Here is a 25,693-nt window from a genome sequence, read left to right on the forward strand (position 1 = left end):
ATAGCTTTTTCAATAAAAATGTTGAATAATTGGTATGCATTGCAAGGAGCTAAGTTTGGTGTTGCACACCAAAACAATTTAAGGGAGAATGAATGATTCTAAGTTTGGTGTTCCACCAAAATCTCATTCAAAAGCACATTCTCACTTCCTGCACAATACTGGCTCCAAGCAATCAGACAGATTATTCAACTACTCAACTACTTTCTAGTCTTAATTCCATAACCTTTAGCAAGGACACAAGGCTTCACATATGGTTAACCTGTTGCATCAGAGGCAGTGGCAAGTAATTAAGTTTGGTGTTCTCACACCAAAATAAATCCAAGAGCCACACTCAATTTATGCACACTAACCATGCACTTAAGGGCTTGAGAAGCAAGCAACTTTGAGAATTATGCAGGACATGAGTCAACAATTGAAGATATTATGCATCTTAACTCAAAGAGAACACAACAGAAGGAAGAATCAAAGGGCTGCAACTTCAAAGGTTGTATCTAAACTTAATCCTTGCTGCTGTGAAGTGTTTTGAAACTGGGAACCATTGTATGTCCTGTTAAAGTGTTTATCTAGTTGCAAGTGAAATTGTTTGATAAGAATGCTGATCTGCATGATGCTTGTCATTCATCACCTAGCTGAATTTTGTTTTGTTTCCCATATGCTTGAATAAAAGAGAATTGTTTTGAATTGGAAAGTAAATATCCAATGTTGCATAAGTTAGAATGGAAGTTAATGGTGGTGTATGTGTTTGATTAAATGCATAACTCATGAAATAATTGCTGCATAATGTCATTTTCATTGAAGTGTGAGCTAGCTTGCTGTTATAAAGGTTCCTATCAGTGAAGAAAAATCCCTTGAGAGCAAAAATAAAACAGAAAGAAAAGGAAGTAGAAAAAGCCAATGTGGCAAGAAAAACAAAGAATAAAGGCTAGACACCAATAGCTTGGACCCTAGGACACATGCCTGTGGTGTTCTTGTACTAGGATATGCTTGGACAAGTAAATTCTGAGGGGTATTTCAAAACCCGGTCACTTAGATCAACTGATTTGGGATGGCCAATTGAAAGTCCATAATAAAGAGCAACCTAGATACAGAACATTTAGTTATCCAAAGAGATGTTGGGCATCAATGATCCTAGGAGGAAATAGTGAGCCATGTGTCTGTGGTGGAAAGATGTTGAGTAAAAATAAAGCCAAAGGCTACTACTGCAACATTTGACACCAAGCCTTCAAAGAATAATAAGCTTGTTAAGCAAAATGAGAAAAGAAAAGTTAGCAAGGGAGCAAGTAAAGAGTAAACCTTATAACAGCAAGTTTAGCAAGCCTTTGAGGAAAAATGTATATTATGTAACAGCAAACAATAACTTGAGTTGTCATTGTCTGCATAAAAACTCCATGAATCAAATTCTGCTATATGCCTAATAAGGATATGTTTTCTCTTCTTGTTCATTTCATTTTCTCTTAGTTTTGATGCTTGCTTGGGGACAAGCAAGATTTAAGTTTGGTGTTGTGATGACAAGTCATCATATACCCATTTTTCAAGCTAATTTCACTTGTTTCATTAGTCTTTATGCACTTTCTTGCATCCTAAGTAAGTAATTTGGAATGAAAAATGCATGACTTCTTTAAATCAAACAACCACCATTAAATTGATGCTAAATCATGAGGTTTGAGCTAAAATTTATTGATTTTTAATGAATTATAAACCTTATGAGTTTAGAGATACTTTGATTGGTTGTTTTGGTTTCTTGTAGGTGAAGAAAGGAAGAAACGAAGAAAAACGTGGCTTAAGAAGTGTGGCCAAGAGATGAGAAGTGTGGTGCAACATAGAAGGAGGAAGCAAACACTACCCTCCACTAGAGCACACTGCCCTTCAGGAGAGCAGCATAATGAACCAAGCCTTGAAAAGCATCACTGCCCTGCCCACAATAAGGGCGGAGCACAATTTGATGCCAAGGACCAAAGGAAGCAAAAACTCTGCCCTGCCCTCCTCAAGAGCAATATCGGGCTTCATCCAAGAATAATTCAAAGGAAATTGCTTCCTAGTGCTTCCTATGGGTTTCGAACCCAAGAACAAGGAGGAAAGGAGTAACGCTCAAACACAAGAAAAATAAGCAAAAATTGGCTTGCTTTCAATCTCCATGAATCGAACACGGCACCATGAGGAAGCAAGGAACTAAGCGTTACTTTAGTGCCAATAAAACCAAGGGAAAAGGAGCAGCGTGTGCCTCCACCGAGTTTCGAACTTGGGACTTCACCATTGGCAACATTGCCCTGCCCTCCACAAGGGCAGGGCAGCATTTCTTGGTGCATGGCGCAACATCTTGGCACGGCCAGGACATGAGCACTCGGCCAGCAGCACGCACGCACGGGCAGCAAGGCGCGCACCATAGCAACACTGCCCTGCCCTCCACAAGGGCAAGGCAGCATCCTGACGCATCACACGCACCAAGCGCACGCAATGAGGCCGCATGCACCATTTCCTGCTCTGCCCTCCACAAGGGCAGGGCAGCCTCCTGGAAGCCACTTTCTCATGGGCTGAAAATTGGATTAAAAATCCAATTTAATTCATTTCTTCACCAAATCAAAAGCCCATCCAAATTCCAAAATCCAAGAATAGAAAGTGTATAAATAGGAGATAGTTTGATGTAATTAGGACCTTCTTTTGGATTTTTGAATTTTTCACATCTTCAGACTTGATTTTGAGAGCTTGGAACTGAGATTCTATAGAATTGGGAAGGAGAATTGATCTCTCTTCTTCCTCGTTCTTGCTTGAGCATTTTTACTTTTCTTGTTTGAGTCTTGGGTGTGAAGAATTGAGGAATTTCTGTCTCAATCTCCATTCAAGATCTCTTTAATTTCCCTTCGGCATAATTGAGTTGAATCCAATCTCCTTTACTGCTTCAATCTTGAATTTCTCTTTAATTGCCTTGTGAACTTGGATCTGGGAAGGCAAATTGAGATCTAGACTTTGCTATCTAGTCTCTGGAGTCCTGAGATCCAATTTTCATTTTGGTTCTTCTGCTGAATCACTGCTGCAATTTAGTTTCCATTTCTGTTTGAGATCTGGCAGAATTCAAATCATCTCTTGCTTTGATAATTGCTGCAATTTAATTTCCCTTGCTTAAATTATGAATTCCCAGTCCTCAAATCCCATTTCCATTCAAGCAATTTATATTTCTTGCACTTTAAGTTACTGCAATTTACATTTCTTGCACTTTAAGTTTCGGTCATTTAATTTCTTGTCCTTTAAGATTCAGCACCTTTACTTTCAATTCTCTTTAATTTCTGCAATTCTTCCCCCCCCCCCTTTACATTTTCTGTCATTTACTTATTGTTGGATACAAAATCACTCAACCAATACTTGATTCGCTTGTCTAAATCAACCACTAAACTAAAATTGCTCAATCCTTCAATCCCTGTGGGATCGACCTCACTCCCGTGAGTTTTATTACTTGATGCGACCCGGTGCACTTGTCGGTGAGTTTTGTGTTGGATCATTTTCCACACATCAAGTTTTTGGCACCGTTGCTGGGGATTGAAATAGATTGACAATGATTAAGTGAAGTGGTGGTCTAGATCAAGCACTTTTTCTTTATTTTTAACTAACACACTAACTGTTTGAGAGTTTGTCTCAACTAACTGCACTCAATCCTCAACAGTGCTGCTGTTTGTTCCTTGTGATTGTTTGCATTCCACAGGAAAGAAGAGAAGTCAGAGGAAAGACTATTATTGGAAAAGAAGTCTTTGCAGACGAAGAATATCATGACATGAAGCCACCACTCATTACACTAATCAAGAACAATTGTTCCTATGACGGAAATCCATTGGAGGATCCTCAACAGCACATATCCACTTTTCTGAGGACTTGTGGTGCTGTCAAAACCGATGGTCTAGATCATGACACTTATAAGATCTTGTTGTTCCCTTTCTCACTAAGGGGTGAAGCTGCACAATGGTTCGAAACCTTTCCCCAAGGAAGTATTACTAGTTGGGACGATTTGGTTACCAAATTTCTGGCCAAATTTTCTTCATCCCAACAGATCATCAAGCTGAAAGAGGGGGAACATCCATTCACACAAGGAGAAGAAGAACCACTCTTCAAGGCATGGGAAAGATACAAGAAAGCAACTGACAAAGTGGGTTTCCGAGCTTTCTATGAAGGATTAACCCCAGAAACAAGAAAAGCAGTGGACTACTTCTCAGACGGCCTACTCAAAGCGACAACAACTGCCCAAGGAATTGCAAATTTCAATGACAAAGGAGTCAACAACCAACACTCATTCGAGAAACCACTGAATGCAGTTTTAGAAAAAGAAGTGATGAATCTTGAAGGAGTGAATGCATTCATGAACCTGAACAAACAAATGCACCATCAAACACAGCAACACATGGAGCTGAGAGATAGAAAAGTTGATTGCCTGCAGTCTACTGCAGTGAATGCACAATTTTCACCATGGAGGCCTCATTCTTATCTGAGAATGGGGGAGTCTCAACATCAGGAACAAAGAAGTTTCAACCAGGGCAAATCCATGACCACAAACAACCAACATCACCCATCCACTAATGCCAATCAAAGCCAATACTCACAAAACATACACTTCCAGACTCATTCCAACTGGAGAAGGACTGAGCACCAAAATCACGAACCAAGGGACTTCAATTACAACAACCCCAACTTCACAACCCAGCAAAAACACCATTATACCAACAACAACCACTACACACCACCACAACACCCACCCTTCCAACCTTTAACATCCCACAACCAACCAATCTCACAAGACTCTCAGAGGATCACTAACTTGGAGATCTTAATAGAGAGAATGATAAAACACCAAGATGAGATAACAAAGAACCAGGAAACTTTAATCAGAGGAATTGAGAGGCAGATAGAACAACTGGCTAAGCAACTTGCAGAAATGGGTGAGAAGAGGGCAAATACCTTTCCCAGAGCCACTGAAGACAAACCAACTAACAACCAAAATGCTGCAGAGAGGGAAGGATGGAATTTTCATTTTGGTTCTTCTGCTGAATCACTGTTGCAATTTAGTTTCCATTTCTGTTTGAGATCTGGCAGAATTCAAATCATCTATTGCTTTGATAATTGCTGCAATTTAATTTCCCTTGGTTAAATTATGAATTCCCAGTCCTCAAATCCCTTTTTCCATTCAAGCAATTTATATTTCTTGCACTTTAAGTTACCGTAATTTACATTTCTTGCACTTTAAGTTTCGGTCATTTAATTTCTTGTCCTTTAAGATTCAACACCTTTACTTTCAATTCTCTTTAATTTCTGTAATTCTTCCCTCCCCCTTTACATTTTCTGTCATTTACTTACTGTTGGATACAAAATCACTCAACCAATACTTGATTCGCTTGACTAAATCAACCACTAAACTAAAATTGCTCAATCCTTCAATCCCTGTGGGATCGACCTCACTCCCGTGAGTTTTATTACTTGATGCGACCCGGTGCACTTGCCGGTGAGTTTTGTGTTGGATCGTTTTCCACACATCAACTACCTCTTTCATAGTTGGGTTTAACCTTCCCTGAGGTTGTACCACTTGTCTTGAATCTTTTTCCAGCAAAATTTTATGCATGCAGATGGCAGGGCTTATGCCTTTCAAGTCATTAATGGTCCATCCTAATGCATCTTTGTGATCTTTCAGTACAACCAGAAGTTTTCCTTCTTCTTCTTCACTCAAGGAAGAGCTAACGATCACTAGAAAGCTATCCTCTTCACCAAGAAATACATATTTAAGGTGTGGGGTAAGAGTCTTCAATTCTTGTTTTGGCTTTTCCTCTGTCTTGCCCTTAGAGGAGATTTCAGTCACTTCTTCTTTTAAAACATCTTGAACTGCTTCCACCTCTTCCTCGTGCTCCTCTTGATTGTTGGCTTCAAACACTTCCTCCACCAGGTCTTCTATCATTTCCACTCTCATGTGCTGTGCTTTCTCAGGGGGTATTGCATGGCTTTAAAAACATTGTTGATCATTTGCTCATCATGCACCCTGAGGGTCATTTCACCCTTCTTTACATTAATAATAGCCCTTGCTATGGCCAAGAAGAGTCTCCCCAGGATTATTGAGTTGTGCCCCTCTTCTTTCATGTCTAATATGACAAAGTTAGCAGGGAAAATGAATTCCTCAACTTTCACCAACAAATTTTCTACAACTCCATTGGGTATCTTGAGTGATCTATAAGCCATTTGGAGTGACATTCTTATGGGCTTAATTTCTTCTATTGCAAGCTTCTTCATTAATGAGAGAGGCATCAGGTTGATGCTGGCACCTAAATCATAGAGAGCTTTCTCTAAGATCATATTTCCTATGGTGCAGGATATGATGAAACTCCCAAGGTCTTTGAGCTTTGGTGGTAAACCTCTCTGAATTACTGCACTGCATTCTTAAGTCAAGATCACTGATTCCTTTTCATTCCAGCTTCTCTTCTTGTTAATGAGCTCCTTGTGGAATTTTGCATACAATGGCATTTGCTCCAATGCTTCAACAAGTGGGATGTTTATTTCTAGCTTCTTGAAAACCTCTAGGAACTTGGGAAATTGTTGATCCTTAAGCTCCTTTTTGAACCTTTGAGGATATGGAAGAGGAGGAGTGTAAAGCTTCACCTCCTTCTTCTTTTCTTGTGGATGATCCTCCATGACTTGTTTTCCCTTCTTTGAAGCTTGAGGTTCTTCCTCCTTCTTATTGAACTTCTTCTGGTCTTTCTCTTCAGCTGCCATTTCTTCTTTATTATTGGCCATGTCACCATCCAATGACCTTCCACTCTTGAGTTGGATTGCCTTACATTCTTCTTTGGTGTTTCAAATGGTATCACTTGGGAGAATATTTGTTGGTCTGTCAGCTTGTCTGGCCAATTGTCCTATTTGTCTTTCGAGATTCTTCATAATTTTATCCCAGGGATATAGTGCCCTGCACACTCCTACAGCAGAAAATCTACCATGCCAAGGATATAGTGCCCTGCCTTGCACACTATCGTTCCATATCCAACAAGTTCACCATCCTTTCATCTCCATCTATTCTCAACCATCAAGCCTCAGAAACCTAGGGATATAGTGCCATGTACACTATTGCGATAAAGAATCTACCACACTAGAGATATAGTACCCTGCACACTCTTTCAATAACTAACAAGTCCCTCATTCATCTCCGAGTTCCACACTCATCATAACCATCATCAGTTCTTAATTTCACAAGTTGTCATCACTCTCAAGTTCTTAAAACCATCACCAATAAAGCACTTCCCCAATCCATCCACAACTTTAAAACCTAAGTCTCCATCTTCTAACTCATACAAAAATTACCAATCTCAATCACTAACCCGTATTTACTAGTATTAGGATCTAATTATTAGTTAAGAGTCTTAATTAAAAGTTAGGAAAGTTTGGAAAGCTAGAGGAACCTTTAAAAATGAAGAAAACAAGCTTTTAGCAAAACAGGGGTCTTGATACGGATTTTACAAACTTAATCCACCAGCAAGTGCACCTGGTCACATCAAGTAATAACTCACGGTGAGTGAGGTCGAACTCACGAGGATTGATAGATTAAGAAACTTTAATCAATTGGCTATTCTAGTTAAACAAATCAATTTTAATGAGGTTTAGTCAAATAACTAAATAACTTGGTAATGAAGAAAATAACTAAAAAGTAAAGAGCAAGGAATTAAATGTATGAATTTAAAGAACGGGAAGTAAATAAATGAGAATTTAAAGTGCAATAATGTAAATACGGAAGAGTAAATAGAAAAAAAATAAATTACAAGAATGTAAAGAGGAGAATCTGAAATTGTAAAATTAAGAGTTGGAAAGTAACAAACAAGGAATAGAAAACATTCAATTGAATAACAAGTAAAACAAACTAGAATTAAGGAAACTAAATATAATTGATTTAATGATTTGTACTAGAAAGAAAGTTGAACAAGTATGAGTGTGATATGAATTTAAATAATTAGAGATTGAAGATGCCAAATCTTCTTGAATTAATGAACTTCTCTTTCCTCTTATTCATGCAATGTTATATCTCTGGGGGATCATAAGTAATTGAATTCCAATTCCTTGGCAATTCAATTTCTCGAGTCATGACCAAATGCCAATTCCTTGATCCAATGCTCATGAAAAGAGGTAAAGTATGAATTCTAATCCCAAGCCACACAACCTTTAAGATCCCAATTCAGATTGATTACATGTCACATATCAGGTTCTGAATCAAAATCAAAATCATTATGAGAGAAGAGTTTCAAACTGAGTTACTATGATCCCTTTTTCAAGGCTCACATAGAATTCTAATAGATCTAATTCCTCTTCTAATAGAATTATATCTGTGAAGATCAGAAACTCCCTCTTAGCTAACAAAAGATAGAGTCAAAAAGAGAAGAAAATGGAAATAAATTTATTCAAATTTAATAAGGATCCTCCTCTTAATGAAGAGAGTGCTTAGTGACTCATTTCTTTGAGAATTATAAAAGGGAAGTAAGAGAAGTAGAAGTGAAGTCTCCTGACTAGAGTCCAAAAAATCCCCTTTTAACTAGCTATAGAAATCCTTTTTTATAACACTCACTCCTTTAGATTTACCATTTACCCCTTCCCACATTCTACACTTATCAATTGGATTTTTGAACTTTGGCTTGATATGGGCTTGTTGACTTGGGATCCGGAATCAATTAAAACTAGGATGCATGAATAAGAAAGTGTACTCTTTGAGAAAGGGTGGCTCACTTTGTAGCACACTTTGCATGACAACTTGGATGCTCCAAAGGGTTGGGCACTTGAGGTGCCACTTTGAGCCTTGTCTTGGTTGCTTGCTTGATGATGTATCCGTATTTGACGATATATTTTGGTTTGATTTGAGTGGATTTCATCATATAAACCCACATTTATTCACCTATATAGCATACTTTTGTGTTTTCTCTCTAAATTGAGCTTCATTGTGAAAACATGCTATTTTGTGCTTAATATAATCACTTTTATCCCACTTTTATCCTATTCGATGCCTTGATGGTTTTGATGAGTGATTTCAGGTGTAATAGGTTGGAATGGCTTGATAAGAGTGGAAGAAGAGCATGCAAGAGGGAGGAAACATGAAGAAATCAAAGGAGAAGCACACACTGGTGTGTGCGTACGCACAACCTGCTATGCGTACGCACAAGAACCACACAGCCATGTGTGCGTTTGCACAACTTCTTGTGTGTACGCATAAGAAGAAAATCAGTAAGTGTGCGTACGCACACACATGTGCGTACGCACAGGTCCTAGCGCGTGACTCATTTAATGCAAATCGCTGGGGGTGATTTTTAGGCCTCCAGAGCCCAACTTTGGACCTTCTGAAGCTGATTGAGTGCTATATAAAATAGGGCCTCCTTCTATGTGAAAGGGGGGAGCAATTAGGGTTAGTTTAGCATCATGTAGTTTATTTTCTAGAGAGAGAAGCTCCCATTCTCTCTAGAATTAGGGTTTCTTTAGTTTAATTTCTTGTAATTCCTACTTTTAATTCTAGTTTCATTTACTTTTCCTTGTCATTTATTGTTATTGCATCTTTGTTCTTCTTCATTTCCTTTGTTATTTTCTTTATCTTGTCATTTTTATGTTATGAACACTCTTTGTTAATTTTACTTTCAATTAATGCAATTTATGGTTTATGTTCAGTTAATGCTTCCTTAGTTGTTGTTATCATTTTCTTGCTTTTGGTAGTTAGCTTTTATTTTCATGTAATTTAATTTGGTTTTATTTTCATGCACATCAAGTGTTTGATAAAATGCTTGACTTAGTTTTTACATAGTTTTTTTTCTCCACTCTTGGCTTGGAATTGATGACTTTGGTGATCCTTGAGTCATTGATCTCCATTTTTGTTTGATATATTAGAGTAGTTAGTTGATTTGGTTTCCCTTGACTTTAAGTGACCCAATAGTGTTAACTTAGGAATTAAGGATGGAAATCAACTATGCCTATTTGACTTATCTTCGATTTAAGGTTAACTAAGTACGATTAACTCTTCATAATCATCATGTGTCTGTGGTCAATGGTTAGGATAGGTAGCCTTAGCCCTCAATCCATGCCAAGAGGTTTCTTGCATTTGAAGTTTCCTTTCCTTGCATTTAATTGCTTAGACTTTTATTGCTTTGATGTTTAATTGCTTGCATGTTTAGTTTTCACACTCTTGGTTGAGAAATTGGGTGTTTGGGTGAAATTGAGTTGTGGATGTCTATTCTGCATTGTGTGAGGATTGTTAATTGGTTTGGTTTTTCTTGACTCTAAGTGACCCACTAGTGTTGACTAGGACTTAGGGATTGGAATCAATTATGGCTTTTTGACTAATTCTCAAGTAGGATTGACTAATTGGGATAAATTCCATACAATTGCCATGTTTGTGGTCCATAACTAGGATAGGAATCCTAAATTCTCCAATTCTCACCAAGGGCTCTGGTGCACGAAATTGTGATCTCTAATAATGGCATTCAACTTGGTATGCGCATCTACTAACTCAGCACTTTCTTCACAACTTCGCACAACTAACCAGCAAGTGCACTGTGTCGTCCAAGTAATAAACCTTACGTGAGTAAGGATCGATCCCACGGAGATTGTTGTTATGAAGCAAGCCATGGTCATCTTGTAGATCTCAGTTAGGCTGATTCAAATGGTTATATTGGTTTTCAAAAATAATAATAAATAAAACATAAAATAAAGATAAAGATACTTATGTAGATCATTGGTAGGAATTTCAGATAGGCATATGAAGATGCTGTACTCCTTCTGAATCTCTGCTTTCCCACTGCCTTCATCCAATCCTTTTTACTCATTTCCATGGCAAGCTGTATGTTGGGCATCACCGTTGTCAATGGCTACATCCCATCCTCTCAGTGAAAATGGTCCAAATGCTCTGTCACAGCACGGCTAATCATCTGTCGGTTCTTGATCATGTTGGAATAGAATCTATTGATTCTTTTGCGTTTGTCATCACGCCCAACAATCGTGAGTTTGAAGCTCGTCACAGTCATTCAATCCCTGAATCTTACTCGGAATACCACAAACAAGGTTTAGACTTTCCGGATTCTCATGAATGCTACCATCAATTCTAGCTTATACCACAAAGATTCTGATTAAGGAATCTAAGAGATATGTGTTCGGTCTAAGGTAGAACGGAAGTGGTTGTCAGTCATGCGTTCATAGGTGAGAATGATGATGAGTGTCACAGATCATCACATTCGTCATGGTGAAGTGCAACAAATATCTTAGAATAGGAATAAACTAAATTGAATAGAAAATAGTAATAATTGCATTGAAACTCGAGGTACAGCAGAGCTCCACACCCTTAATCTATGGTGTGTAGAAACTCCACCGTTGAAAATACATAAGTGATGGTCCAGGCATGGCCGAATGGCCATCCCCCATGAACGTGATCAAAGGATCATCAGGTAATCCAAAAATAATCCAAAGATGTGGTCAAAAGACCTCTAATATAATAGTAAAATGTCCTATTTATACTAGACTAGCTACTAGAGTTTACAGAAATAAGTAATTGATGCAGAAGTCCACTTTCGGGACCCACTTGGTGTGTGCTTCGGCTAAGCTTGAGCTTTACACGTGCAGAGGCATCCTTTGGAGTTGAACACCAAGTTGTAACGTGTTTTTGGCGTTCAACTCTGGTTCGTGATGTGTTTCTAGCGTTTGACTCCAGAATGCAGCATGGAACTGGCGTTGAGCGCCAGTTTGCATCATCTAATCTCGAATAAAGTATGGACTATTATATATTACTGGAAAGCTCTGGATGTCTACTTTCCAACGCCGTTGAGAGCCCGCCATTTGGAGTTCTGTAGCTCCAGAAAATCCATTTCGAGTATAGGGAGGTCAGAATCCAACAGCATCAACAGTCCTTTGCCAGCCTTCTTATCAGAGTTTTGCTCAGGTCCCTCAATTTCAGTCAGAAAATACCTGAAATCACAGAAAAACACACAAACTCATAGTAAAGTCCAAAAATGTAAATTTAGCATAAAAACTAATAAAAACATCCCTAAAAGTAGCTAGATCCTACTAAAAACTACCTAAAAACAATGCCAAAAAGCGTATAAATTATCCACTCATGAGGCTCCTTTTGGTATTTAAATTCCATTTTCATTGCTTTTAATTGCTTTTCTTTTTAATTCCTTGCATGCTTGTTTAATTTCTTGCTATTTACAATACGTGCTCTCTCTTGCTATCATACAACCCCCATTTCTCCATAGCCAATAATTGATCACTTATTTGCAACTCCTAGGGAAGACGACCCAGGATTTAAAACTCTCAGTTTATTTTGTGTATTGATTGTGACTATCTTTTGATAAAAAATTGATTGTGGCCAATTGTTGGGTTTGGACTATACTTGCAACGGACACATCCTACTTTTAGTGTGAAAAATCTAAACCTATGCTCTTGGCCATTTATCACTTGAATATGGCCTTCGAAGGCGCTTGAAACTTCCAGCGCTTTCTTAATTTTTACCTTTGATTGGCGCTTAAAGCACCAAGTTTGGCACCAAATTTGATCCCTAGAAGGTGGCACCAGTAGTTGCGTTTGAGGCGCCGAATTGGGCACTTGAAGTGCTTTGTTGGAGGCACAAACTTGCTCCCTGGAGATGATGAAGGAGGGCGCTTGAGGTGCCAGTTTGGGTGCCTAGAGCACCATTATTAAGGCACCAAATTGGTGCCCTAGATGGGTGACAAACAAGGGTTCTTGACGAGCCAAGTTGGGCGCTTGAAATGCCACAAATGAAGTCCACAATATTGGTGTCTTGGACAAAGGTTGCAAGGACGCTTGAGACGCCAATTTAGGCGCCTAGAGCACCATTAGTGAGGCATCAAATGGGTGCCATGTAGACTGTTGCTAAGGGCATTTTAGGTGCTAGTTTGGGCACTTCAAACGCCTCTCTTGCTACTCAAACTTGCTGGCCCTGGAGAATGGTAAACATGGGCACTTGAGGCGCCAATTTGGGCGCCTAGAGCGCCATTATTGAGGCATCAAATGGGTGCCCTAGAGGTGAGAAACATCGGCACTTTAGGCACTACTTTGGGCCCTTGAGATACCACCAATGAGGCACCATGTGTTGGTGCCTTGGAGAGGAGAGCAGCACCACTTTGGGTATTTGAAACGCCGTTAAAGGTGCTGGAAGCATCACTATGGGTGCTAGAAGTGCCACTATAGGCGCTGGAAGCGCACTAGGTGCCTCTCAATTTATGTTTGCTTCCTTGTTCGAAGGAACTAGACAATTTAAGCAATTCATTCTTATTTTCTTTTCTGGCGTTGGGAGCGCCATTATAGGTGCTTGAGGCACCACTATAGGCACTTGAAACGCCACTATAAGTGCCTCCAGGGTGATTTGCTAGCTTGCTTTCTTCATTGATTACAAGACATACATCCTTCATGTTCCTTGCTTTGTCACTTCTAATCCCTTGTTACAAGAAATCAATAAACAACATTGCATCAAAGCATGGCTCATATAATCATGAATAATCCTTAAATACACAAATTCACAATTTAGGCTCATATATTATGAACCAAAATTCTTCTTGATGTTTAATGTTTTCCTTCATGTACAAATAAGTGATGATTAGCAATGAAACCATATGATTATTGAATGAAGTTCATGAATTAAATCCCTAAACTAACTAATTAACTAACTAAGATGCACATGCATCAAATTTTGGTTGCAATTTTTCACAATTCCGCGAAAGCAAGCACATCGCCATGTACGCATACGTTTAAATTTTGGTTATTCCCGCGTACGCATGAGTGAAAAAATGGGCAAAGTCATGTACGCATCCACCTCATGCGTACGCGAGTGTGTTGAATAGAGGAGAATTCTCACGTACACATGCCTTGTGTTTTTTCCAAAACGCTATTAAGTCTGCAGAAATCAAATTTACACACCCAACTTCGAACGCACATAACATTTTCGTTAAAAATCTTTTTTTGTCCGTTCCTTGAACATTGTAAACTTCACTGATCCAATTTTCATTCAAGAAGAGTTTGACAAAATTTGAGAGTTCGGAAGTCAAGTTATGCCCCCACCAAAGTTGGTCAAATATCAGTTTTCACTAAAGTTTACAAAATTTCCGAAATTCTCAATTTCAAACCAATAATTTCACAACCAAAACAGTCCCAAATGTTCCTAACAATGTCCATGCACTTCCCACTAAAGTCGTAACATACCAGCATATAAAATTCATCCAATCCATTCAACAATTTCCAACAATAGTCACTAATCCTCAACAATTCATATAATTCAACTTATCCTACAATCAACAAGCCTAAGTTTTCACGTGACATTATACAATAACTATGAGAAACCAAAAGCATACCTTAGCTGATTCCTCACTAAGCCACACGACACCACAAAGTCCTCTCCTCCACAAGCTCTAAGTCTCCAACTTCTCACCAAATGAATTCCCAGCTTTCAAGGCTCAAATCAAGCATCCAACATCCATCAATTTGATTTTAATCCATACAATTTAATCTAATGCCACACAATTTTACTACAATCAATGTAGAGTTACCAATTTCAATAATTTATAAGGATTTAATAGTATCTTACCGTATCCACTGGTATTTTGTTACGAAACTCTGAGATTACCTGCTGCTAGAGTTTACCTAAACCATAAAAAACATTCAATTTCTCAATACCAAAATCCTAAAATTTTGAAACTGAAGAGAAGAAGGATGTGTGAGAAAATGCAACTTTTTACCATTTTATTTGAATGATTTTGAAGAGCTCAACTCGGTGGTCACGTGGCAGCAAACGGTGCGGCAATCGAAAATCCGAATTGAGAGATATGGATCGGAAGTTTAAAGATTGAAAGGATTAGGTGTTTGTCCCCCTCTTCCCAATTTTCAGTGTGATTCCCTTTATGATTTGGGGAAGAAGGTTGGGTTCATGGTCTTATATATTGGGCCTTGGGCCCGTTTTGGATCTAGTCTGACCGGTTCAGTTTGTTGACCTGATTTTGGGCTAAAATCTTTAAAATTAGTATTAAAATTCATATTTTAAATATTTCTACTTCTCTAAACTATAAAATTTAATTTTTTTATTTTTTTAAATAATAATTAATTTATTAACTAATTATTTATTAATTTCACAAGATTTACAAAGAACAAAATGAAATAATTAATAGCAAAATGCACTTATCCCAATCAATGTATATTTGCTAATCAAAGTCCAAATCAATTCATTATTATGTGAAACGGTTAATGAAAGTTGGTTAGTGAACAATAGACTATTGGAGTTAGTTAGTTAGTTGGAAGCCCCTAACTTAATCAAACTAAGCATACATATTGCTATATATACTGCAATATTACTCTATTGTCGTTACAGTGATCAATAATAACAATCATAATAATTCAAAATTTGGTTCTCTGCTTTATGATTCTATTTCTCTTCAGTCAACTACTGATCGTAAAATTACAAACTTATTTCCTTAAGATTTTACAAATCTGCATCTAAGATCAATCAAGAATCAGGATGATAAGTCTATCAAATCTTAATGGTAATTTTGACCAAACAATGCAAACAGTTTTCACAATATAGTAACATCAACAAGGATTCCAATCATAACTGAACTTTCATACCAATGTTGGAATATGAGAGTTTTATCCATCAATTATAAATTAAAACTCCAAGTTTCACTACCATCAGTAAACTTGTACCAAATGTTCAATGAAGCAAGCAATTCAAATAATAAAAATTGAAAAAGCTACAAGCTTTCGTTGATTTTTGCAATGGAACATATAAAGGGTAAGCAAAAAAAACTTCAAATATAAAGATTCAATAAAGGATGAATAGAAGCTAGAGCCACACCGAAACTGTAAGTAGAAATGAAGCGACGACGACAATGAACAACGCCAGAACTGTGAAATAGGCCAATGAAGAGTACTTCGACGATGACGATGGTGATGATGGCAGTGGTTATTGGTAGCGGTGGCAGCAGGGAAGAGAGGCATCGCATTGTTGTGTTAGAAGTTGATGATAGTGAGCAATGCCAGAACTGCAAAACTAGCGACGAAGAGTAGCTCAACAATAGTGACAATGATGATGCCAGTGGTAGGTTGGTAGCGGCGACAACAAAAAAGAAAGAAATGGCATTTTGGAATTTTGAAAAATGTTACTCTAGGATTTTTTTACATTTTAGAGTTTTGAAGTTACTGCAATAAATTTGCTTTTAGTTTAAAAGTTAAAACCAAATTGATCCATAAAAATCAATTAAAGTTATATTTTAAGTTTAATTTTTTATTTAAAAACAATGATTTATTTAAAACAATTTCAATTTAATTTAATTAAATTAATTTTTTTCGAACATCCTAATCCTAATAATTATTTTATTTGTTATCTTAATTATGGAACATGTAAGAATCTTATCAGATATATGTTGATCTGTAGATTTCAAGAATATGTGAAAACACATCCAAATATATGCTTCGAATTCTGTTAGGAAGATGATAAAAAATCTTGATAATGTGTACAATAGTTTTTAATTTGACTTAATACAAAGAAAAAAAACCCAAATAGTTATTTTAAAAAATTAACCATCCAAATCTTAACTTACCAAAGGAATTTACCCAAAAACCCTCCCCCTAAGCATCTGCTACCCCATCCTCGCCAATCATCTCACTGATGAGCGGATAATTTATATGCTTTTTGGCATTGCTTTTAGATAGTTTTTAGTATGATTTAGTTAGTTTTTAGTATATTTTTATTAGTTTTTACGCAAAATTCACATTTCTGGAATTTACTATGAGTTTGTGTGTTTTTCTATGATTTCAGGTATTTTCTGGCTGAAATTGAGGGACCTGAGCAAAAATCTGATTCAGAGGCTGAAGAAGGACTGCAGATGCTGTTGGATTCTGACCTCCCTGCACTCGAAATGGATTTTTTCGAGCTCCAGAAACCTAAATGGCGCGCTCTTAATTGCGCTGGAAAATAGACATCTAGGGCTTTCCAGAAATATATAATAGTTCATACTTTGCTCGAGTTTAGATGACGCAAACTGGCATTCAACGCCAGCTTTCGGCCCTATTCTGGCGTTAAACGCCAGAAACAAGTTGCAAGTTAGAGTCAAACGTCAGAAACAAGTTACAAACTGGTGTTTAATTCCAGAGAAGGCCTCTACACGTGAAAGCTTCAATGCTCAGCCCAAGCACACACCAAGTGGGCCCGGAAGTAGATTTCTGCATCATTTACTTATTTCTGTAACCCTAGTAACTAGTTTAGTATAAATAGAACTTTTTACTATTGTATTAGACATCTTGGATGCTGGAATCTTTTGATCATCTTTTGATCTCTTGACCACGTTTTGGGAGCTACCTAATCGGCCATGCTTGGACCTTCATCACTTATGTATTTTCAACGGTGGAGTCTCTATACACCATAGATTAAGGTGTGGAGCTCTACTGTTCCTCGAGTATTAATACAAAGTACTATTGTTCTTCTATTTAATTCATGCTTATTCTTATTCTATGATATTCTTTCACACACAAGAACATGATGAATGTGATGATTATGTGACATTCATCACCATTCTCACTTATGAATGCGTGATTGACAACCACTTCCGTTCTACATGAAAATAAGCTTGAATGTATATCTCTTGGGTTTTTAATCAACAATTCACATCGACTCCCATCTGACAATGGGGCATCTGAATCCGAGATTAGAATCTTCGTGGTATAGGCTAGAATCCATTGGCAGCATTTCTGAGATCTGGAAAGTCTAAACCTTGTCTGTGGTATTCCGAGTAGAACCTAGGATGGGATGACTGTGACGAGCTTCAAACTTGCGACTGTAGGGCGTAATGACAGATGGAAAAGGATAGTAAATCCTATTCCTACAAGATCGAGAACCAACAGCTGATTAGCCATACGATATCTGTGCATGGTATTTTTCATCCGAGACGAGAAATCCGACAGTTGATTAGCCGTACAGAAACCGTAGAGGACCATTTTCACTGAGAGGATGGGAAGTAGCCATTGACAACGGTGACACCCAACATATAGCTTGCCATAGAAAGGAGTATGAAGGATTGGATGAAGGCAATAGGAAACAGAGATTCAGAAGGAACAACGCATCTCCACACACTTATCTGAAATTCCCACCAATGAATTACATAAGTATCTCTATCTTTATTTTATGCTTATTTATTTTTTAAATTATTAAAACTCCATAACCATTTGAATCCGCCTGACTGAGATTTACAAGATGACCATAGATTGCTTCAAGCCGACAATCTTCGTGGGATCGACCCTTACTCACGTAAGGTTTATTACTTGGACGACCCAGTGCACTTGCTGGTTAGTTGTGCGAAGTTGTGAAAAAGAGTTGAGATTACAATTGTGTGTACCAAGTTATTGGCGCCATTGAGATCACAATTTCGTGCACCAAGTTTTTGGCGCCGTTGCTGGGAATTGGTCGAGTTTGGACAACTGACGGTTCATCTTGTTGCTCAAATTAGAAAATTTTCTTTTTGTTTCAACCTTTATTTTATCTTCAAAAAGCTTTCAAAAATCTTTCAAAAAAATTTTTTCTTTTTCGTTTTTCTAAAAATAATTTTCAAAAAATTCAAAAAAATCCAAAAAAATTTAATAAAATCATAAAAACAAAAATATTTTGTGTTACTTGTTTGAGTCTAGTGTCAAATTTTAAGTTTGGTGTCAATTTCATCTTTTTAATTTTCAAAAAAGAAATTCGAAAAAATTCATGCTTGTGTTCTTCATGATCTTCAAGTTGTTCTCAGTAAGTCTTCTTGTTTGATCTTTACATTTTATTGTTTCGTGTCTTTTCTTGTTTTTCATATGCATTTTTGAATTCTTAGAGTCTAGACATTAAAAATTTTTAAGTTTGGTGTCTTTCATGTTTTTCTTTTCTTATAAATTTTCAAAACTAAGTTCTTGATGTTCATCATGATCTTCAAAGTGTTCTTGGTGTTCATCTTGACATTCATAGTGTTCTTGCATGCATCATTTGTTTTAATCCAAAATTTTTATGTGTTGAGTCATTTTTGTGTTTTTCTCTCTCCTCATTAAAAATTCAAAAAAAAATAAAAATATATCTTTTCCTTATTTAACTCATAAATTTCGAAATCTTTGGTTGACTTTGTCAAAAATTTTTAAAATAAGTTGTTTCTTGTTAGTCAAGTCAAGATTTCAATTTCAAAAATTTATCTTTTCAAAATCTTTTTCAAAATAAAATCTTTTTCATTTTTTTTCCTTTGTTTTTTTTTTTGAAAATTTTAAAAATTATTTTTCAAAATCTTTTTCTTAATTTCATTTCAAATTTTCAAAAATTTTACAAACAATTAAGGTGATTGATTAAAAAATTTCAAGTTTGTTACTTTCTTGTGAAGAAAGTAACAACCTTTAAATTCTAGAATCATATCTTTTAGTTTCTTGTTAGTCAAGTCATTAACTTTAATTTTTAAAATCAAATCTTTCTAAATTTCTTTTTCAAATAAATTTCAATCATATATTTTTAATCATATCTTTTCAATCATATCTTTTCAAACATATCTTTTTCAAATCATATCTTTTTCAAAATTAATTTCAAAATATCTTTTTCTAACTTTTATCTTTTCAAAATTAATTTCAAAATCTTTTTCAAAACCACCTAACCGCTTTTCTCTCTCTAATTTTCGAAAATCAGCTTCCTCTTTTTCAAAAATTCTTTTTAATTAACCAATTGTTTTAAATTTTAATTTTATTCTACTTCTTCCTCTAATTTTGAATTCTAACTTAAAATTAAAATAAAAACAAAAATAATTCCCTTTTCTTAAAATTAATTTTCGAAATTTTCTCCCTCCCATCTCTTTCTATTTATTTTATTTATCTACTAACACTTCTCTTCTACTCATAATTCGAACCCTCTCTTCTCTCTGTGTTCAGATTTTTCTTCTTTTCTCTTCTTCTCCTTCTATTCTTCTTCTCTTCTACTCACATAAAGGAATCTCTATATTGTGACATAGAGGATTCCATACTTTCTTTATTTTCTTCTCTCTCATATGAGCAGGAACAAGGAAAAAGGCATTCTTGTTGAAGCTGATCCTGAACCTGAAAGGACCTTGAAAAGGAAGCTAAGAGAAGCAAAAGCACAGTACTCTGAAGAGGACCTAACTGAAATTTTCGAACAGGAAAAGGATATGGCAGCCGAACCCAACAACAATGCAAGGAAGATGCTTGGTGACTTTACTGCACCAAATTCTAACTTCCATGTAAGAAGCATCCCAATCCCTGTCATTTGAGCAAACAATTTTGAGCTAAAGCCTCAATTAGTTTCGCTGATGCAACAAAATTGCAAGTTTTATGGACTTCCATCAGAAGATCCTTTTTAGTTCTTAACTGTATTCTTGCAAATCTGTGGCACTGTTAAGACCAATGGAGTTTATCCCGAGGTCTATAAGCTTATGCTTTTCCCTTTTGCTGTGAGAGACAGAGCTAGAATATGGTTGGACTCTCAACCTAGAGATAGCCTGAACTCTTGGGATAAGCTGGTCACGGCTTTCTTAGCCAAGTTCTTTCCTCCTCAAAAGCTGAGCAAGCTTAGAGTGGATGTTCAAACCTTCAGGCAGAAAGAAGGTGAATCCCTCTATGAAGCTTGGGAAAGATACAAGCAACTGACCAAAAAGTGTCATTCTGACATGCTCTCAGAATGGACCATCCTGGATATATTCTATGATGGTCTATCTGAATTGTCTAGGATGTCCTTGGACCATTCTACAGGTGGATCTATTCACCTAAATAAAATGCCTGCAGATGCTCAGGAACTCATTGAAATGGTTGCAAATAACCAGTTCATGTACACCTTTGAAAGAAATCCTATGAATAATGGGATGCCTCAAAGGAAGGGAGTTCTTGAAATTGATGCTCTATATGCCATATTGGCTCAGAACAAAATGTTGACTCAACAAGTCAATATAATTTTTCAGAGTCTGAATGGATTGCAAAATGCATCCAACAGTACTAAAGAAGCATCTTCTGAAGAAGAAGCTTATGATCCTGAGAACCCTACAATGGCAGAGGTGAATTACATGGGTGAAGCCTATGGAAACACCTATAATCCATCATGGAGAAATCATCAAAATTTCTCATGGAAGGATCAACAGAAGCCACAACAAGGCTTTAATAATGGTGGAAGAAACAGGTTTAGCAATAGCAAGCCTTTTCCATCATCCTCTTAACAACAGACAGAGAATTCTGAGCAGAGCCCCTCTAGCTTAGCAAACATAGTCTCTGGTCTATCTAAGGCCACTCTAAGTTTCATGAATGAAACAAGGTCCTCCATTAGAAATTTGGAGGCACAAGTGGGCCAGCTGAGTAAAAGAGTCACTGAAACTCCTCCTAGTACTCTCCAAAGCAATACAGAAGAGAATCCAAAAAGAAAGTGCAAGGCCATAACCTTACTTCGTGTGACCGAACCTAGAGATGAGAAGAAGAACATGAATCCCAGTAAGGAAGACCTCATGGGACGTCCTCTGGACAAAAAGGAGTTCCCATTTGAGGAACCTAAGGATCTGAGGCTCATCTAGAGACCATAGAGATTCCATTGAACCTACTTCTGCCATTCATGAGCTTTGATGAGTATTCCTCCTCTGAAGAGGATGAAGATATTACTGAAGAGCAAGTTGCTAAGTACGTTGGAGCAATCATGAAGCTGAATGCCAAGTTATTTGGTAATGAGACTTGGGTGGATGAACTCCCCTTGCTCACCAATGAACTGAATGACTTGGTTAGGCAGACATTACCTCAAAGAAACAGGATCCTGGTAAATTCTTAATTCCCTGTACCATAGGCACCATGACCTTTGAGAAGGCTCTGTGTGACCTAGGGTCAGGCATAAACTTAATGCCACTTTCTGTAATGGAGAAACTAGGAATCTTTGAGGTACAGGCTGCCAAATTCTCATTAGAGATGGCAGACAAATCCATGAAAAAGACTTATGGATTAGTAGAGGACGTGCTAGTAAAGGTCAAAGGCCTTTATATCCCTGCTGATTTCATAATCCTAGACACTGGGAAGGATGAGGATGAATCCATCATCCTTGGAAGACCCTTCCTAGCCATAGCAAAAGCTGTGATTGATGTAGACAGAGGAGAGTTGATCCTTCAATTGAATGAGGACTACCTTGTGTTTAAAACTCAAGGATCTCCTTCTGTAACCATGGAGAGGAAGCAAGAAAAGCTTATCTCAATGTAGAGTCAAACAAAGCCCCCACAGTCAAACTCTAAGTTTGGTGTAGGGAAGCCACAACCAAACTATAAGTTTAGTGTTGAATCCCCACATTCAAACTCTAAGTTTGGTGTTGGGAGGCCCCAACAATGCTCTGAACATCTGTGAAGCTCCATGAGAGCTCACTGTCAAGCTATTGACATTAAAGAAGCGCTTATTAGGAGGCAACTCAATTTTATTTATCTATGTTATTTTCTTCTTTTAGGTTGATGATCATGTGGATTCACAAAAACAACTGCAAAAAAAATTAAAGAAAAATCAAAAACACCATTAAAAATAGCACACCCTGGAGGAGAAACTTACTGGCGTTTAAACGCCAGTAATGGTAGCAGAATAGGTGTTTAACGCCCAGTCTGGCACCATTCTGGGCGTTAAACGCCAGAAAGAAGCACCAGACTGGCGTTAAACGCCAAAAAGAAGCAACAAACTGGCGTTAAACGCCGGAAACAAGTTGTAGCTTAGCATTTAACGCCAGGAAAGAAATAAAAGCTGGCGTTTAACGCCAGAAACAAGCAGTAGTCTAGCGTTAAACGACAGGATTACATACTAAGGGTGTTTACACGCTTAAATGGAGCAGGGATGAGAAGTCCTTGACCCCTCAGGATCTGTGAATCCCACAGGATTCCCACCTATCCCACCTCTCTCTCTCCCCCCTCACACATCTCTATAACACTCTACCCAAAACACTACTCACCTATCAAATCCTATTCTCTTCCCTATATTATCTTCACCAATCACCTCCATCCCTCTTCCCCAAAAACCTCCACCTACCTCACTTTCAAATTCAAACACTTTTCCCTCCCAAACCTACCCAATTCCATTCGGCCACCCTCCCTCTCTTTCCCTATAAATACCGCTCTGGACTCCTTCATTTTCACACATCACAAACACTCTCCTACCCCCTTGGCCGAACCTATCTATCCCTCCATCTCCTCCATTTTCTTCTTTTTCCCCTTCTTTCTTTCTTCTTTTGCTCGAGGACAAGCAAACATTTTAAGTTTGTTGAGGTAAAAGCATTGCTTTTTGTTTTTCCATAACTATTTATGGTACCTAAGGCTAGAGAAACCTCTAGAAAGAGGAAAGGGAAGGCAAAAGCTTCCACCTCCGAGTCATGGGAGATGGAGAGATTCATCTCAAAGGTTCATCAAGACCACTTCTATAAAGTTGTGGCCAAGAAGAAGGTGATCCTTGAGGTCCCTTTCATGCTCAAGAAAAATGAGTATCCAGAGATCCGACATGAAATTCGAAGAAAATGTTGGGAAGTTCTTACCAAGCCCATTCAACAAGTCAAAATCTTAATGGTTCAAGAGTTCTATGCCAATGCATGGATCACTAGGAACCATGATCAAAGTATGAACCCGAATCCAAAGAATTGGCTTACAATGGTTCGGGGGAAATACTTAGATTTCAGTCTGGAAAATGTAAGGTTGGCGTTCCACTTCCCAATGATGCAAGAAAACCCACGCCCCTACACTAGAAGGGTCAACTTTGATTAAAGGTTGGACCAAGCCCTCATGGACATATGTGTGGAAGGAGCTCAATGGAAAAGAGACTCAAGAGGCAAGCCGGTTCAATTGAGAAGACCAGACCTTAAGCATGTGGCTAAAGGATGGTTGGAGTTCATCCAACGCTCCATCATTCCTACTAGCAACCGATCTGAAGTGACTGTGGATCGGGCCATCATGATCCATAGTATGATGATTGGGGAGGAAGTGGAAGTTCATGAGATCATACCTCTAGAACTCTACAAGGTGGCTGACAAGTCATCCACCTTGGCAAGGTTAGCCATTCCGAATCTCATTTGTCACCTATGCAATTCAGCTGGGATTGACATAGAAGGAGACATCCTCATTGAAGAGGACAAGCCCATCACTAAGAAAATGATGGAGCAAACAAGAAAGCCCACTCATGGACCTCAACAAGAGAATGAGGAAATTCCTCATGAAATCCCTGAGATGCCTCAAGGGATGCATTTTTCTTCACACAATTATTGGGAGCAACTCAACACCTCTTTGGAAGGCTTAATTTACAACCTGGACCAACTAAGGGTGGAGCACCAAGAGCACTCCATCATTCTCCATGAGATTAGAGAAGATCAAAGAGCTATGAGGGAGGAGCAACAAAGGCAAGGAAGAGACATAGAGGAACTTAGGCGTTCCATTGGATCTTCAAAAGGAAGAACTAGCCGCCATCACTAAGGTGGACCCGTTCTTTAATCTCCTTGTTCCTATTTTTCTGTTTTTCGAATTTGATGCTTTATGTGTTATCCATGTTTGTGTCTTTATTACATGATTATTAGTGTCTAGTGTCTATGTCTTAGAGCTATGAATAATTCAATGAATCCTTCTTCTCTCTTAAATGAAAAATGTTCCTAATTACAAAAGAACAAGAAGTACTTGGATTTCAAATTTTATCTTGAAATTAGTTTAATTATTTTGATGTGGTGGCAATACTTTTTGTTTTCTGAATGAATGCTTGAACAGTGCATATTTTTTATAGTGAAGTTTATGAATGTTAAAATTGTTGGCTCTTGAAAGAATGGTGAACAAAGAAAAATGTTATTGATGATCTGAAAATCATGAAATTGATTCTTGAAGCAAGAAAAAGTAGTGAATAAGAAAGCTTGTGAAAAAAAAGTGGCAAAAATTAAAAGAAAAAGAAAGAAAAAAGAAAAAGCAAGCAAAAAAAGCCAATAGCTCTTTAAACCAAAAGGCAAGAGCAAAAAGCCAATAACCCTTTAAACTAAAAGGCAAGGGTAAAAAGGAATCCAAGGCTTTGAGCATTAATGGATAGGAGGGCCTAAAGGAATAAAATCCTGGCCTAAGCGGCTAAATCAAGCTGTCCCTAACCACGTGCTTGTGTCATGAAGGTCCAAGTGAAAAGCTTGAGACTGAGTGGTTAAAGTCATGATCCAAAGCAAAAAGAGTGTGCTTAAGAACTCTGGACACCTCTAACTGGGGACTTTAGCAAAGCTGAGTCACAATCTGAAAAGGTTCACCCAGTTATGTGTCTGTGGCATTTATGTATCCGGTGGTAATACTGGAAAACAAAGTGCTTAGGGCCACGACCAAGACTCAAAAAGTAGCTGTGTTTAAGAATCAACATAATGAACTAGGAGAATCAATAACACTATCTAAAATTCTGAGTTCCTATAGATGCCAATCATTCTGAATTTCAAAGGATAAAGTGAGATGCCAAAACTGTTCAAAAGCAAAAAACTACTAGTCCCGCTCATCTAATTGGGACTAAGTTTCATTGATACTGTGGTATTCATTCTATATTCTCTTCTTTTTATCCTAATTTGATTTTCAGTTGCTTGGGGACAAGCAACAATTTAAGTTTGGTGTTGTGATAAGCGGATAATTTATACGCTTTTTGGCATTGCTTTTAGAGAGTTTTAGTATGATTTAGTTAGTTTTTAATATATTTTTATTATTTTTTAAGCAAA

General features: G+C 37.4%; 1 protein-coding gene across 1 annotated transcript; it reads right to left on the reverse strand.

Annotated features, from left to right (window-relative positions):
* Positions 1-5,934: 5,934 nt before the first annotated feature.
* LOC130949801 (uncharacterized) lies at positions 5,935-6,318 on the reverse strand. The gene has a single exon (XM_057878429.1). The coding sequence runs from the start codon at positions 6,316-6,318 to the stop codon at positions 5,935-5,937; it is 384 nt and encodes a 127-aa protein (XP_057734412.1).
* Between the last annotated feature and the right edge of the window lie 19,375 nt (positions 6,319-25,693).

This window comes from Arachis stenosperma, chromosome 9 (genome assembly GCF_014773155.1).
Source record: "Arachis stenosperma cultivar V10309 chromosome 9, arast.V10309.gnm1.PFL2, whole genome shotgun sequence".
Lineage (NCBI taxonomy): Eukaryota > Viridiplantae > Streptophyta > Magnoliopsida > Fabales > Fabaceae > Arachis > Arachis stenosperma.